The 17,046-nt window shown below is 37.4% G+C and overlaps 1 protein-coding gene across 3 annotated transcripts in view; it reads right to left on the reverse strand.

Moving 5' to 3' along the window:
• SACM1L (SAC1 like phosphatidylinositide phosphatase) overlaps positions 1-17,046 on the reverse strand; it is a 57,721-nt gene that overhangs the window by 33,880 nt on the left and 6,795 nt on the right. For 2 of the 3 annotated variants that reach the window (XM_060162175.1, XM_060162176.1), the window contains exons 2-3: positions 7,006-7,103; positions 4,247-4,321 (exon numbers count right to left, since the gene is read on the reverse strand). In XM_060162175.1, the coding sequence (XP_060018158.1) occupies positions 4,247-4,321; positions 7,006-7,080 (150 nt within the window). In that variant the 5' untranslated portion in view covers positions 7,081-7,103. Of the gene's footprint in view, positions 1-2,591; positions 2,720-4,246; positions 4,322-7,005; positions 7,104-17,046 lie in introns of all 3 variants that reach the window. The other variant, XM_060162174.1, reaches the window with a different exon arrangement.

A 17,046-nucleotide genomic window follows, 5' to 3' on the forward strand; every position in this document is an offset into this window, starting at 1 on the left:
ACCTAGGTGGGTGGGATAGGGGCGGGTGGTGGGAGTGAGGTCCAAGAGGGAGGGGATATAGGTATAGCTGACTCACTTCATTGTACAGCAGAAACTAATACAACATTGTAAAGCAATTTTACTCCAATAAAAAAAATTTTAAAAGAGGAAAAAAATGATACAAACAGACCCATAGACAGAGAACAAACTGGTGGTTGCCAGTGGGGAGGGAGGGGTAGGAAGGATGAATGAAATAGGTAAGGGAGATTAAGAGATACTAACTTCCATTTATAAAATAAGTAAGTCATGGGGATATAATATGCAACATACAGAATACAGTCAATAATATTTTAGTAACTTTGTATGGTGACAGATGGTAACTTGACTTCTCATGGTGATCATTTTAAAATGCATAAAAATACTGAATTACCATGTTGTACACCTGAAACTAATATAATATTGTAAGTCAATTATACTTCAATAAGCAATAAAGGAAGATCCAGTAAAAGCAGTATATCTATTTATTTTCTGATAATCATTTTAGCTGGCTTTCCCAATGAATACCAAGATTGACATTTGTTTTTATCCTTGTTTCAAAAAATAATTTTTAATGTTTGTTACTGTTTAATGTTTAGCAGATGATTAACATGTTAATTCATGTTACGAATCTACATACAAAATTTTTAATTTGGCCTCACCATTTTTGTAAAAAAACAAAAGGTATAAGTAAGCAAAGCATATACAGCAAGGAATGCTAAAATTAGTTACATAGCCTGAAAACAAACTATAGCAATAAAGAAGAAACTGTTCAAGTAAATATTACTAGGCTATTAAATGAAAACAACCATTTTTATTGCCTTAAATTATCATGTCTCATAGAGAATTAATTTATTAATATATTGATAGATATATATACAGTAAGAAAGAAATTTTAAGTTTAAAGTATAAAAACCATACTCTACAGCTTTACTTAGTCAATAAGACAATAGTGCTAGGACTGATTTTTTTTTTAATGTTTATCATAGGTAAGATACATATTTTAGAATAATTAGCTTTCTTTTAAAAACAAACTTTTTGTAATCCTGGGAATAAAAATACAGCTTAAAATTTTTAAAAAGCAAATACTATAAATAAAGTACATTTAGAAAACAAGTACTCAACAGATGTAAATCTCTAAACATCATGTTGACTTAAAAAGAGTAATTTTCAAAAACTAGAACAGGGTTAATGCCATTCATGTAAGTTTTAAAATATACTGCAAGCAAAAACAGATATTGTTTGAATATGAATACAGGCAATCTTCACTTTGCATGATAGGGTGGGACTATAAAAATGACGATGTTATCTTAATCTTAATAATCTTAAACTATCTTAATAATCAATAGGAAAGTTAGGATCATTTCGTGACTTAAAATTTTTTTAATCAACACATTAAAAACTCTCCTACTGTAAGTTATAAATGTATAGGGAAATGAAAAAATAGTAAAACGTTGTTTAGTATACTGTCATTTGAAACACTGATAATTAAAAATATTTTACTTCTGGTCAAAATTTATCAAGAGTAGCCTGAACAGTGCTTGCATTCTTCTCATCATGTAACTTATGATACCATCTTTTCTACACCCTGATGAACTGTCGTACATCTAAGCCTGAACTAGCTTCTAACACTTAATCCTTCGTACTATTAACATCATGAAACACTTCTGTGAGTTCCTTTAACGTGAAGTTTCTTACCGGCATCACTTGCTCTGGGACATGTTCAACCTTTTCATCACAACCACTTGACCACTCATGTCGATAACATCACCTTCACTGAGACCTCTGGCTGCGTATCCAGAGTCTCTTATTCCCACCATCAGCTATTTCTTCTATACTCTATTCATGTTCAGTTTGAATTTCACTTCTAGAGTCGTCATTTTTTGTTTCATTGCACTTTCATCTTTGGTGAGCTAATTCTTTAGTCAATATATCATGGTAACTGAAATTTAAACTGTGTTGTTGGGAACTGGTGTTAACTAAACTGTGGTAACTGAAATCCATGCATATAGGAACTGTGCAAAAAGAGGACTGTTTGAACGTGTACACATGCACACACACTTATATTCCCATGTGGCAAAACTGAAGAAAGCTTTCTCCCTAGGGAAAGAGGGAATGAAACGGGATGAGTGGAACTTCAAAGATAATTTTTTTTTTTAGTAATATATAGGAGCATCCCTTTTATTTTTATCTCTTTTAACATCTTTATTGGAGTATAACTGCTTTCAATGGTGGAAAGATATTTAATATTTTATTTCTTCACAAAAATGATATGAAGTTAAATCTACGTGTTGACTACATGTGCATTTTCAGTCTGTCCTTTTCTCTCGTATGAAATTTCATATCTAAGAATTGAGTCAGTTAAAAAAAACCCAAGTGCAATAAAATATATGAACAGTTTTTTAAAAAAATACACTTTAGGGCTAGGTATGTAGAGTGACCATGCTCTATGCATTGTTTAAATAATTAGGTTTAAAAGAAATCCATCAAACATTCTTTGTGTTCCACCTCCCTTCCCCATCCACCCCACGGGACTTCTTTGGATTTTGCAATTAGTAAGTGCTTCCAGTTCTTACCTGAATATCAGTTAAGTGCAACATTGTCTTCTTATAAGAAAGGACATCAAAATCTATTGCTTTCCAGATTACATGATTGAAAAATTCACCTATTTTTTTCTTTTTGGTAATGACAATTAGATAATTACCTGCAAAAAAGCAGAGCCAAGTACACATAAATAGAAATAAGGCAACTGTAAAGCCAGAAATAGCAGTCCTTATTCTTTAAAGGCAAGAGTTACGGGAATTCCCTGGCAGTCCAGTGGTTAGGACTCCGCGCTTTCACTGCCGAGGGTGCAAGTTTGATCTCGGGTCAGGGAACTAAGGTCCTGCAAGCCTTGAGGCGCAGCCAAAATAAATAAAGGCGAGAGCTGTGCTAAACAGATAAAGGACCCATACTTTTTGAAAAGCAATCTTATAATTTATGAATAGAAAGACCAGCATATTATTTAGACAAATTTTTACTGAAAGATCAAATTTTTTCTCAGAAAGATAAAAGTAAAAGCTTTTGGTAACCAGAGCAGTGATCCTAGTAGATGGAAAGTACAGACAGAAAACGCTTCTCTCTCACTCTCCTGTCATCCCCAAAGCATACGGGCCTCTGCTAATGCATTTCCCGATGTGTAGCTTAAAGCATCATAGGTCATAATATCTGGCCACTGCAGATATCTACACCTCCCATGTCCTTCATGTCATTCTAAATGGTAGAGAAATGTGCTGGGGCAGTATAACTAACTGGCTACTGCAACATTCCGAAGATGAGTGGTCAGGAATCAAGAAGCGATCCCAGCACCATGCATTAATACACCAACCCTGATCCTGGCCACCTCCTCCTCCCACAAATAAACCAGGGTAAGCCTTTACCACTAGATTAATTATTCACATCTGTTCAAGGCTCTAACCACAAGTGCCCTCCCTGAAAGTTTTCCTATGTACATCTCTCTCCTAGAACTTGTTACATTGTTCTGCAGTAATTTACTATTTAAATGCCTCTCTCACTCAACTGTAAGCTACAGGACAAAAGGGACTTGCATCTTTTATAAATAACATCCAGCACTGTGCCTGATACGATAGGAACTTTTCAAAAGTTCAATGAAATAAAATTTAGATTAAAAACCATCACTTTCCTAATAACACAGAGCCACGGAGTTGAAGGTTTAGAATACTCTGGTCCAGGACTTCCCTGGTGGCACAGTGGTGAAGAATCCGCCTGCCAATGCAGAGGATATGGGTTCGAGCCCTGATCCGGGAAGATCCCACATGCCGTGGAGCAACTAAGCCCGTGTGCCACATCTACTGAATCTGTGCTCTGGAGCCCACGAGCCCCAACTACCGAAGCCCGTGTGCCTAGAGCCCGTGCTCTGCAACAAGAGAAGCCACCGCAATGAGAAGCCTGTGCACCACAATGAAGAGTAGCCCCCGCTCGTCGCAACTAGAGAAAGCACGCGCATAGCAACCAAGACCCAACACAGCCAAAAATTAATTAATTAATTAATTAATTTAAAAAAATAGAACCTCAGGCTTACAAATTTAACCACTTGCTATTTGGGGTATAAATTAATGACAAACACCTACAGATTTATTGCCTAAAGCAAGATATAAAGTGTGCCTTCATCTTATACTCTAATAGCATCGATTTAATTACCTTCTTGTCCATCTTAGATCATTTTTCTTACCTGCCACCAGATGAATTGTGCCCAGTATACCAAATATTGGTCTTGTGACAGCTGAAGGAGGAATATCTTTCTTGACTTTAAAGAAGAAAGTAAAGAAAAATCACTTAGAAAAAGCTCACCAACTGAAAGAGAAATGTAGTTTCATTTCAATGGTTACTTCAATATGCACGCTTTGTTCTAAGAAAACAATATTCCTTCATTAGTGTTAGACCTCCACTTTGGCAGAATATAAAACAAAGATGTCCATGTTACATATAAAGGTCTCTGCCTGTCTAGAATATGGTGCCAAAAGTAACATGCTTCAGCAACCTCACTACGTAAATTAAGGGTTATTTCCAATGCCAATTTTCAACCAAATTTATTCAATCTCTTGTCAGAAACCAAATCTTTACCCCTTTAAGAGAATTAGAAAGTAAATGGAAGTTGAAACAAGATTTTAATCTCAACATGCAACAAATGGAATGCAAAAAAAAGACTCGCCTAATTCCCTAATAAGAATGTGAGACATGGAGGCCAAGATTCAAGAGGGGAGGAGGAAGGAAAAGCCTCCTGTTCACGTCTAAAAGAAACTGATACAGGTATCCAGGGAGGCAATATCATTAGCTGCGATTTTATCAATAATGCCGTTATTAATAAAGACTACCTTACATTACAAGGTTCATTTCACAGTTGTTAAACTTTAAGCCAATGTGTTTCACAAAACATATTTTGTACAACTCTAGTTTAGGGAATAATGCCCAAAAAGGGGGGAGGTAGGGTCTCCCAGTCAAAGAAACTTATTTTGCTATATCCATACTAACTCTACTCCTTCTCCCAGAGTCACAATGCACAGTAGGAAATTAAAGGCTCTGAGAAGGCCTACAGTAAACGAAAGCTGTTCCACTGTTTAATTCAAAGTTTTCCAAACCTATGTGGCTATAAAATTTTTCTTTCAGTCACAGTTTAATTATCAGCCTGGGACCCATTTTGAAACACTGCTGTAAACTCCAGTCCTGTTTCTTAAAGGCAGCCCTGTTTTTCTAAATAAACTAATTCTGAATAAGGTCTAAAATTCACTTGTTTCTCTCAATAATTCAATTTACTTAGCAATACTATGCCATAATTAATTACCATGAAAAATGGAAATACCAGTGCAGTTTAAAGCTCAGAGAAGATTCTGAATATACTGAGATCACTGATGAACATAAATGTACTACTGATACAGCTGTAAGTTACATTAACTGGAGCGTAACAGCAATAACACTATGATAATTCCTAAGACTATGTTGGTTTTTCAGGGAAGAAAAAAAATTGCTCTTTCGGTGGCAATGGTTTGTATTCCCAATGGTAAAAGGAAACTACCAGAGAAACTGTGATCGACAGCCCCTCATCATCACTAGCTTCAGGTCAAAGTATCTCTTCGTGTGTCTACCAATGACTGTTCGGTTATCATTTTTACATCCAAACTATTCAAAACCTTTAGCTTTGTCCACTCAAATGGGTCTGCATTCTCTACTTACAAATAAAATGTCACTGAAAAGACAAAAAATAATTGAAAATACATCCATACTAAAGCTTTTATGAGACACTAGGTGGTAGGGAATTCTCTGGTGGTCCAGTGGTTAGGACTCCGAGCTTCCACTGCCGGAGGCACGGGATGGATCCCTGGTCGGGGAACTAAGATCCTCGTGGCAAGGCCCACCACCCCCAGCCCGCCTCCCCTCCAAAAAAATAAAAAAGACACTGGGTTGAATCAATATGTTATAAAGAAGTAGTGGGACTAAACTTCAGAAGTACACTAAGGGTGGTTAACATCAGTCAGCTATTCTGAGAGCGCAGTCACCAAGCAACAGTCACAGGAAATGCCAAATTATCAAGCTAAAACAGCTCTTACTTTATTTGGTCAAAGGAAAAGCTTACCAGAAAAAGCAGACAACCAAGGAAATGGAGATTTATAGTCCTACCTTTCTTACACTTTAGTATCCTATGCAAAATATTTTCATGTTTCACTTAATCCGTTCAAAGGATATTTACCATTTACCGAATGCCTACTCTATGGTTACTCAAATACTGCCCTTCAGAAAAAAATTAATACAGAACACTATCTAGAGGTAAATTTTTAAACATGAAATTCTAAATGTGGTATCACATGATACATTAATTCGTTACCAAAATTACTTCACATTAATCTAGTCAGAAATCAGTGTTCCACACAACTGAAAAACAAGTTGCTTTTCACACCCCAGAGAAGCAAAGCTAAATTATAACTGGATTGATAGATAAGATAGATAGATAAAGCTTAGGAAAATCATTCTGCCTAAAACACAAGTTTTACCCAGTGATGTATATATTATTTTTCATTTATTAAATTATCCTCATAGTCATGAATATTTTCGAAACCAAATCAGCTGTTAACATTCCACACACTTAATGCTAAAACAACTTTCTCACACTCAAATAATTCAAATCTTACAGCTAGAAAGGAACCTAACATACCAACAAAACCAATCCTGTTACGGTACTGATAAGGGAACAAATAAAGAAAGTTTTTAAATCCTTATGAATAGTAAAATGCTACCTAAAATTTTCAAGATCATTTCTCCTTTTCATGAAAAGGAAAAAGTATAAAATTAATGCATAAAAATCAAATGAGGTAGCAAGAATTAAAATTTTCTAAGAAGACACTCAGATATCCACACACTCATGGATCTCATTAATTTAACTATTGCAACTTAAGTGTAAAATCTTTCTAGACACTTCTAAATCTGGCCATGAAATACCTGAGAGTGTAACTTCTGTGGACACACGGTCGATGATAAGTACATCATCTGTTCCATCATCACAAGCTTCCACATAAAATTTTTCAGGTGTGATATGCCTAAGAAGAAATTTAAAACCATAAATAACGAAGTGAAATGAAGACTTCCAAAAAAACCTGTTATAACAATTGAACAGTGTTTAAATTTGACATCATTGGGCTTCCCTGGTGGCGCACTGGTTGAGAGTCCGCCTGCCGATGCAGGGGACACGGATTCGTGCCCCGGTCCAGGAGAATCCTACATGCCGCGGAGCGGCTGGGCCCGTGAGCCATGGCCGCTGAGCCTGCGCGTCCGGAGCCTGTGCTCCGCAACGGGAGAGGTCACAACAGTGAATAGATAAAGCTATTATGCTGTCCTTATGTGTTCACTGCAACTCTTTTCACCTAATTTAATGCTGATAAGGTTTTAATTCGCTGTAAAACTACCACTCTGACTTACGTAAGAAAATCATACTAAAATCTAATTTATACTCAACATGGTGCAGAAGGCAATGTAGCTCAGTAGTCAGGAGCACATTCTATGTAACCAGACTGTGCTGTGTGAACTTGGGCACGTTACTCCTCCCCTGTGTTCCTCAGTTCCCTTATCCATAAAATAAGGATAATACCAGACTCATTAAATTGCATTGTTGTGAGGATAAAATGAGATACTCTTTGATAAGCACTTAGAACACTTGACACATAGTAACCAAGATTTAAGTATTAGCTAAAAACACTAAGAAACACATTTCCAGGAAATTGTTTAAAATAAACTACTTTAACATTTTTGTATTTTGTTTGAATGCCACTGATGTGTTCTTGAAAAAAAAAACCTCATCCTGCAAAGTAAAAAATAAAGGGGGTACAATTAGCAGAGTACTCAGAATTTATGCAACTTTGTAACCTGAGTCCAACAAAAATTAACAGTTGGCTCCTCAGGAGGTACAACGGATAACTCCAGGCAAGCAATTCAGCATGGCTGGGGACTGCCTCAGGAAATAACAATCAACAAAAACTAAATAAAGTTAAAATAAAGATTTGCAGGCACTAAAAAAATGGAGACTGAGGCTGTTGTTAAGGTGGGCACAGGAGTAAGTACAGGTATCTGCCGGGGATTGGTTCCAGATACCAAAATCTGTGGATGCTCAAGTCCCTCATATTAAATGGTGCAGTACAGTCAGCCCTCTGCAACCGTGGATTCAACCAAGTTGGAACCTGCAGGCACGGAACCGGCAGGTATGGAGGGCCTCCAGGAGCTGACCAGAGTTGGGGCGAGAACTAGCTTGTTTTTCCAGGGACTAATCTCTGCTGTTCTTAAACCACACTTGAAAGAACATCTGTCTGTGCAGCAGCCAATCTGAGGGCTTTTTCCTTTCCTTTTAAATTCTACTCCCTCTATTCTACTCTTCTTGCCAATGAAAAATCTTACATAATAAACCCACACACCATCACTGACATCACTTCTTTTTTTTTTTTTCCCCCGATATGTGGGCCTCTCACTGTTGTGGCCTCTCCCGTTGCGGAGCACATGCTCCGGATGCGCAGGCTCAGCGGCCAAGGCTCACGGGCCCAGCCGCTCCGCGGCATGTGGGATCTTCCCGGACCAGGGCACGAACCCGTATCCCCTGCATCGGCAGGCGGACTCTCAACCACTGCGCCACCAGGGAAGCCCCATCATTTCTTACTTACTGACCATGTATAAGCTATTTGGTGTTACAGAAACAAGTCCTGTAGCAGAACAAACTATACTGACCATTTTTGACTTGTAAGTTTTTGAGGAATAATCAACCCTTAATTATCCAAATATAACTTACATCCTTTTATGGTTCATCTATAACTAACTTCTTAATATTTCCTCCATGGGGTGGGAATGGGGTATGCCAAGGAAATGAAAGTCAATTTTAATACAAAATAAGAAATGCAACAAAGGAAACAAATCTGCTTCAAATATGGCACTCTTCAATTCAAACTAAATATATGTTCCTTTTTATTCCTGAATAGTAGTCCACTGTATGGATATATCACAATTTGTTTATTCATTCACTTGCTGATGGACATTTGTGCCATTTCCAGTTTAGGATATTATGAATAAAGCTTCTATGAACATCCTAGTACAAGTCTTAAGGCAGACATATGCATCATTTCTCTTGGATGACTACTTAGAAGTGGAATGCCTGGGTCATATTGTAGTTGTATGTATAACTTGCACAAAGAAGGGAAAACGGGAGTGATTACAGACAAGGAAACTTTTAAGGGTAATGACTGTATTCATTTGATACTGGTGATGGTTTCACAGGTGTAAAATATATCAAAATGTATCAAAGTGCATGCTTTAAATATGTGCAGTTTATTATATGTCAACTATGCTTCAATAAACCTATAAAAAGAAAGCAAAGTGAGAGGTCCTGAAACAAACTAAAGGAAGTATAAAAAAACTTCCAGACAATCTAGTCATAGGATAGTTACCTCCAGTCTCGAATCATTAAAAAAAAAAAAATCCAACACATCAGTCCATACCTGCAGAAGATGTTTTGTGCAAGGGTAAGTTGCACTCCAGGAGTAAGTCAATAAATTTATTGAAAAGCTACCATGTGCTAAGCATTACACAAGTACTAGGGACAAGGAGGTAGGTGATAAATAAAAAAACAAGTACCAAATAGAAACAAAAATTTTAAACAAAAAGTAGACCTGAAAAACAAGACTTCTTTATAAAAGCCTTTGGAAAAAATTCTGTCTCTAAATCAGAGGGCATTTTATAAGCCTCACTCTTTAGAATCCCTCCACACCCTAACAACCCCCAATCTTTTAAATGCTGTTTAAATGCCTGTGCATCAGATGTCCCACTGCATTTCCAGGTCTTAAAAAGGCTCAGGATCTGAAAGAGTCATGTGAAATACTTTCCTACAATGGGAAATGCTTTCCTACAATGAAGATTTCAATCATGAGAAGGATGTGACAAGTTGTTGGTAGTTCCTGAGATGTTGAGGTCACGTGCAGGGACAGGAGAGTGGCCTCAGGCTAACAGCCAGCAAGAAAACAGGGACCTTAGTCCAACAACCACAAGAAAATGGATTTGGTCAACACCCTGAATGAGCTGGATTCTTCCTCAGAGCCTCCACTATGAAACGTGATTTTAGCCCAGTGAGATTCATATTGGACTTCTGAACGACAGTAACTAAGAGATAATACATTTGTATTGTTTAAAGTTTCTAAGCTTATGGTAATTTGGTACAGCAGCAATAGAAAACTACTACAGTGATCAAATCCCTCCTGGAATGAAATAATCTCCACATTAACCCCTGGCCAAAACACAAAAACACTTTATCTTCCTGGAACAAAACAAAGAGATGTTTCCTTCAATTGAGTTTGATACCTGGTGTGTGAGTTTCTAAGTGATAAAACATTTTAAAAACCATTTTTAATGGAGTGTCTTTAATTTATATTTTATTAAACCAAGGTTTTTTCCTTATGTCTTAACCTAAGTATAAGTCAATGTTTTCCTGACTGACTAGGATCTTGAACACATCAATTTCTGGGCCATCCTACCAAAAGATGATGCCTTCAAATTCTAGTAACACAGTATGGTGAAAAAGTTACAGGTTTTAAGCTCTTACAAACCTGGTTTGAATTCCAACTCCATGCTTACTTGTCATGAGTCCCTGAACAAATCACTGAACTTCCCAGCTCAGCTTTCTCTCTATTAAAAAGTGGTAAGTGATCGGTGAGGGTAAATGAGAGAATATGTGTGACACGCCTGGCACTAAGAAGAGACTCCACGAAATGGTGGCATCATTTTTTTTTTTTTACTAAATGACCTCAGACCACTGAGCTTTAGTTTTCTCTTCTGCTGTCTCAGTCTCTTGACAAAGCCATCACCACTGCTCCTACTCAGCCGCTTTAGTTTTACATTTGAGACAAAGGCTGATGAATGCTACACAGTTCTGACCACGAGTGAAGTCCCTGGGTTTTATTATATCCATCTTCTTCCTATTGCTCAGGGCCCTAAGCTCTTCTAAATTCACAGCTGTATTTGGGGCGGGGGGGAAGCTACCACAGTTTACTTCACACAAATGGTGTTACTTCTTTAATAACTAACGTTATTCTTAATATAAGAGATGATTATCAACATACAATCTCAGAAATCAAATTCTTCCACTTTTTCAATACAGTGGACAAAAACACAAAGCTTGCATCTAAATGAACAGCCAGTAGAGAAATGCATACTGTGTTCCCTCAATAGCTCCACCCTCTACTTTGACTTCTTTTATCTATATACAATAAGCCCTCCTTATCCATGGGTTCCACAAGGGTGGATTCAACCAACAGTGGATTGAAAATACTCAAGAAAAAAAAATTCCAGAAAGTTCCAAAAAAGCAAAACTAGAATTTGCTGAACACCAGCAACTATTTGCATAACATTTACATTGTATTTGCAACTATTTGCATAACATTTACATTGTATTAGGTATTATAATATAGAGATGATTTCAAATATACAGGAGGATGTACATAGGTTATATGTAAACACTACGCCACTTATATACGGAACTTGAGCATCCTTGAATTTTGGTAACTGACAGGGCCCTAAAACCAATGTATTTAAGCTTCTCACCTGCAAAACTTCTACCATAAAAATAAATTATTTGAATGAAGTCAATGAATTAAAAAAAAAAATCATACTTGTTTCCATATACAAGTTTTGGTGTGTTACCTAACAGATACCTTTTAGTCAGTGAAATTTATTATAAAATCAAATATTTATAGGAGCAGAAAAATCTCCTATTAAAATTTTAATATGTATAATTATGTAAAATATATATATAAATACACAAATAAATATATTTCAAAATATACATGGAACAAAAAGTATCCCTAATATAAGCAATTAAAAAATTTTTCCCAACTTGACATTTAAACTTAAAACTGATCTGGAAGGGTGTGCAACACTGAAAAAATACATACATCTTGGGGACTTCCCTGGCTGCGCAGTGGTTAAGCATACACCTGCCAATGCAGGGGACACAGGTTCGAGCCCTGGTCTGGGAAGATCCCACATGCCGCGGAGCAACTAAGCCCATGAGCCATGACTGAGCCCGCACACCTAGAGCTCGTGCTCCACGACAAGAAGCCACCGCATTGAGAAGCCAATGCACCACAACGAAGAGTGGCCCCTGCCCGCCACAACTAGAGAAAGCCCACACACTGCAATGAAGACCCAATGCAGCTGCAAATCAACTTATTTTTTTAATATATATATACATCTTGAATTAAGACTTTAAATTATATACAAAAAATATACAGCCACAGAAATAGGCCTTTACTAATTGTTACATTCCTAATAATCGCAGTCAAAGTTAATAACCTCACTATGTGTTCAAAATCCTTAAAATTACAAAGTCAGAAATGAAAATTTCTTTTATATGAAGGTGAAATATACTATATATAACACTTCCAGTCTGGCTAGGTACATGTGAAATGAGAAGATCAACAAATTAGCTCTCAATCGAAGTAGAATGAAATGAATTTCCAAGAGTGAAAACCCTCCAGAGAAAAAGCCTTGATACTCTTTCAGAAGATGGAATCTGGGTAGTACCAAGAGGTGGGTGCAGGCTGTAGGGCAGATACTAGTCATTCAAATGCAGGTCTGGAAGAAGAAAAGTGCTTGGAAATGGGCTAATTAAGTTACTACAGAATCTAACTGCCTATGGGGTGAGAGCCAACAAAGTAAGCAGACTCCAGCTGTAGAGTGCTGAAAAGCCTCAAGAACTAAGAACTTGGGTAGGGGATGAGGTGGGGCAGTGAGATTAACTGCAGGGTTGGGGGTAAGAGTAAGGTGGTTCAAAGTCTGTGTAAGGAACAATCAGATCCCTACCCAAACCTAGAGTCCAGGTACCTCCCTAACCATATGATTTAATGCTTAGAGCAGTTCAACAAGAGAAGACCTGAACTCCAGAAACCAGGCACAGCTGAGGACCACAGTGAGTCAAGTAAAGTCTGGAGACACAGAGAAGGTCTGCTTACAGATTGGGAAAATCATCCACCCTCTTCCTCTGGCAGGTTCCCAGAAGGCTAAAAGCCAAGCATCCCACTCCCCCAACTCCCGAAAGAGCTATGAATACTGTCTCTGAAGAAACTTACTGGCCCAAAAGAAAAGACCTGCAAATGCTGATATTTAGGGCACCTCCCCCAAAGAAACAGTTGAGTTCCTGCACAATCACTCTAGTGAAGGCCACCAATTGACAAATCCTGACACACAAACAGACCCTTCCAATCCATTTTTTAGTGCCTCATTCTTAAACATGAAATGACAACCAAGGATCACCAGATATTTGAGCTAAGCTTCCATCACAGAAGACACAGAACAAAACAAAGAGAAAAATAACTTTGGGTAAACAAACTATACTGAGAACAGAATAAAACTTCAAAACACATTTATAACTGGTAGCCTGAGAGAGAAGACATGGCATTCATGAAACAAAAATACCAAAAAGAAGGGGGGGGGGAGAAGGAGATTCAGCAAGCAAGAATGTTTTTGGACTGACGGCAGAAATAATAATTTGAATATTCAGTAGAAGGACTGGAAAATAAAACTGAAGAACTCTCCTTGAGAACAGAATAAAAAGATAAGAGCTGTAAAACAGAAAAGCATAGGAAGGAAGAAAGGGGGAGATGGAAAGAGACAGGAGGGGGAGAGAAGACAGGAAGAAAGAGAGGGGCACAATCCAGGATGTTCAACATCCACTTAGCAAGAATTCCAGGAGAGTACACAAGAAAACAATTTATCAAATAGTGCAAAAACAAAGAAGAAACCTCAAGCCAAAGGACAAGTTTCCAGATGTAAAAGGCCCACCAAATATATGAAACACACACACACACACACACACACACACACACACAGAGGCACATTAAGTGTAAAACTCAAAATACCATAGAGATACAATCCTAAAGTTTCCAGAAAAAAAAAAAAAACTAAGAGAAAGAAGTGCTGAAATATTCAACAGCCACACTATTGGATTATTCAACAGCAACACATTGGACTATTCAACAGCAAGGTCTTTAAAATTCTGAAGGATAATAATTTCTGAGAATTCTCTACTTAGTCACACTAACAAATAAACGTGAGGACAGAATGAAAGCATTTTCAGATGTGCAATATCTCAAAAGATACTTCTCTTTCACTCTTTCTTGGAAAGAAGGAAAAGCTGTTTCATCGACATGGAGTAAATCAAGAGTTAGACTTGGAATCCAAAACAGGAGAGAGGTAAAAGAAATTCTCATGATGATGGTAAAGGGAAGTTCCAGGACAATGCAACAGGCCTAAAGAACAGCCAGTCCAGATTAAAGCAGAGGGGATAGGGCTCCTGGAGGTAAGCCTCACAGAAGAAGATTAATTGACAGTTACCATCAGCAGAGGAGTTTTACTGCTGTCCCAGAGACTGAAGATTAATTAGCAACAGGTACATTAAAGAAAAGTCAAGCAAACTTTTTAATTCAAGGAAAAACAAAGCATTTTTATAAGGAAATGTAATTATAATACATTACTGACTTCCTTTGAGTCATACCTACACAACCATAATAATGTGAACACTGAATATCTTAATATAACCACACTGAGAGGAGAGGAAAGGAAGAGAGGTATAAAAGCTAAATTCTCATCTTCTGAAGTAAAAAGTCATCATATGACTGAAACTGAAAAACAAATCAGGAAATAGCAGTATAAGCATGTTGTTTAGAAGTGTAAAGCAAAATACCAGAAGAAACTGCTTAAAAACATGAAAATACTGGGACTTCCCTGATGATCCAGTGGGTAAGACTCCACGCTCCCAATGCAGGGGGCCCGGGTTCAATCACTTGTCAGGGAACTATATCCCGCATGCTGCAACGAAGAGTTCACATGCCACAACTACGAGTTTGCATGCCGCAACTAAGACCCAGCACAACCTAAATAAATAAACATTGTAAAAAAATGAAAGTATTGATAGATGCCTCTGGGACAGTGGGAGTTGGGAGTGCTGAAAAGTGCTCTTTTAATATATAAGCTTTGTGTTACTTAGCTTTAAACCATATACTCGTATTAGATAATAAAAATTAAGCTTAAAAAGGTGTTAAAAGAACAAAAATAAGAGTAATTGTGGATCAAGGTAAAGAGTTCTATCTAGCCTAAGGGCTCTGGGACCTTTGCTGGATCTTACCTCTCAGAGAGATGTTGCTAGAATCTAAGTTGCTGGTGCTGCCACCAGGCTGCTCTGATAAATGTTATTGAAAATGGCTTAAGAATTGGAGCAAGAATTGGAGATATGAACAGTGACTGCCAGCTAATCAACATTTCTAAGAAGACTAATTACAAGTAATCGCTCTAATTCATCCAACTAATAACAGCAAGTGTCATCCCAACTCAGCTATCTACATATGCCTTTGCTGCCTTCCTCTTCGCCTTTCCCTCCTTCCATTTCCCACCACTGTTTAATTGGCCTTAATACTGATCTGAAGTGTGTTTTATGTAATAAATTTTATTCTGTAAGCTTTATGCTCCCAGGTTTCATTTCAAAAGCTCATGAAATTAACTTTAACTCTCTAGCACTTACAGTCAGAAACACTTGAGTAAACATTCAGGGTATAATTTTTGCTGGGGTTATGGTTTTATTGTTATTTTTGTTTTTAAATCTTCACCAGGGACTTCCCTGGTGGCGCAGTGGTTAAGAATCCGCCTGCCAATGCAGGGGACATGGGTTCGAACCCTGGTCTGGGAAGATCCCACATGCCGCAGAGCAACTAAGCCCATGCACCACAACTACTGAAGCCCGTGCACCTACAGCCCGAGCTCTGCAACAAGCCACCACAATGAGAAGCCCGGGCACCACAACAAAGAGTAGACCCCACTCGCCTTAACTAGAGAAAGCCTGCACACAGCAATGAAGACCCAACAACAAAGACCCAATGCAGCCATAAATAAATAAATTTATTTATTTATTAAAAAAAAAATCTTCACCAAACAGGCTACCAAGCCTCTGCAGACAAGGACTCTAAGCTTATCCATTCCCATTGGTATTCTCACACAAGATAGTAAAAGCTCAATTTTCTTAGAGAATAGAACATAATTAGTCAGAAAACACATACATTAAGTTGTTATTTCTATATGGCCCTTAACTAATGTTTTCTTTGGCTCAGTGACAGAATAAACGGAATTTTAAAAATTGTTTCTTTTCTCTTACCTAAGGAAAGATCATGAGAGGTCAAATTTTAACTGGATTTGAAGTTATACTGTAACTTATAAGAAGAGAAAGAGGAAGCAGGGTGTTCTCTAAATAGAAAGTCTATAAAGTATCACTAACACCAAGTTCTGCCTGGAGTTTTTCCAAAATTAACCAGTCAACAGGCTCTGCTAAGTTCTCAATGTAATAAGTACATGGAAACCAAGACAGAAGACTCAGTGATGAACAAATATCTAGGCAAAATCTTCTCCCTGTTGCAAAAAGAATGGCCCTCAACTGGTGTGATGTTTCTCATTTCAGTAAAACTCTCTCACATTACTTATTTATGAAATAGATCTTAGAAGTTAAAGAAATTCCCTCCAAGAAGATTATCTGGTCATTAACTATGCTGTTGATATCAAATCTCTAAAGTTCAAAGTAATACTGTATACTAAAATAAACTGGTGAGGTTATCAGAATCCAATAGGTATCAACTATTAACTAACAGAACAGGAATACTACCTAGTTTCTTTCAAGACAGGGGATTTGATATCAACCCAGAGTCCTAGTTTCTGTTAAGATGACACATATTTTGGAAGATATATCAAAATAGGCATGAGCTTGCACTCTCTCTTCTTGATCCCAGAGACCATGGACTTCAAAGCCTATTAAGCTTTGAAAATAAAGGCCCATGGAGATGTGTGGCCAAGATGGCAGAGCAGGAAGACCTTGACCTCACCTCTTCCCACAGGCACACCAAATTACAGCTCTTTACAGAGCAACTACTGATGAGAAAAACTGGAAGACTAGCAGAAGAGATCTTCTACAACTAA

This window comes from Lagenorhynchus albirostris, chromosome 10 (genome assembly GCF_949774975.1).
Source record: "Lagenorhynchus albirostris chromosome 10, mLagAlb1.1, whole genome shotgun sequence".
Taxonomy (NCBI): Eukaryota; Metazoa; Chordata; class Mammalia; order Artiodactyla; family Delphinidae; genus Lagenorhynchus; species Lagenorhynchus albirostris.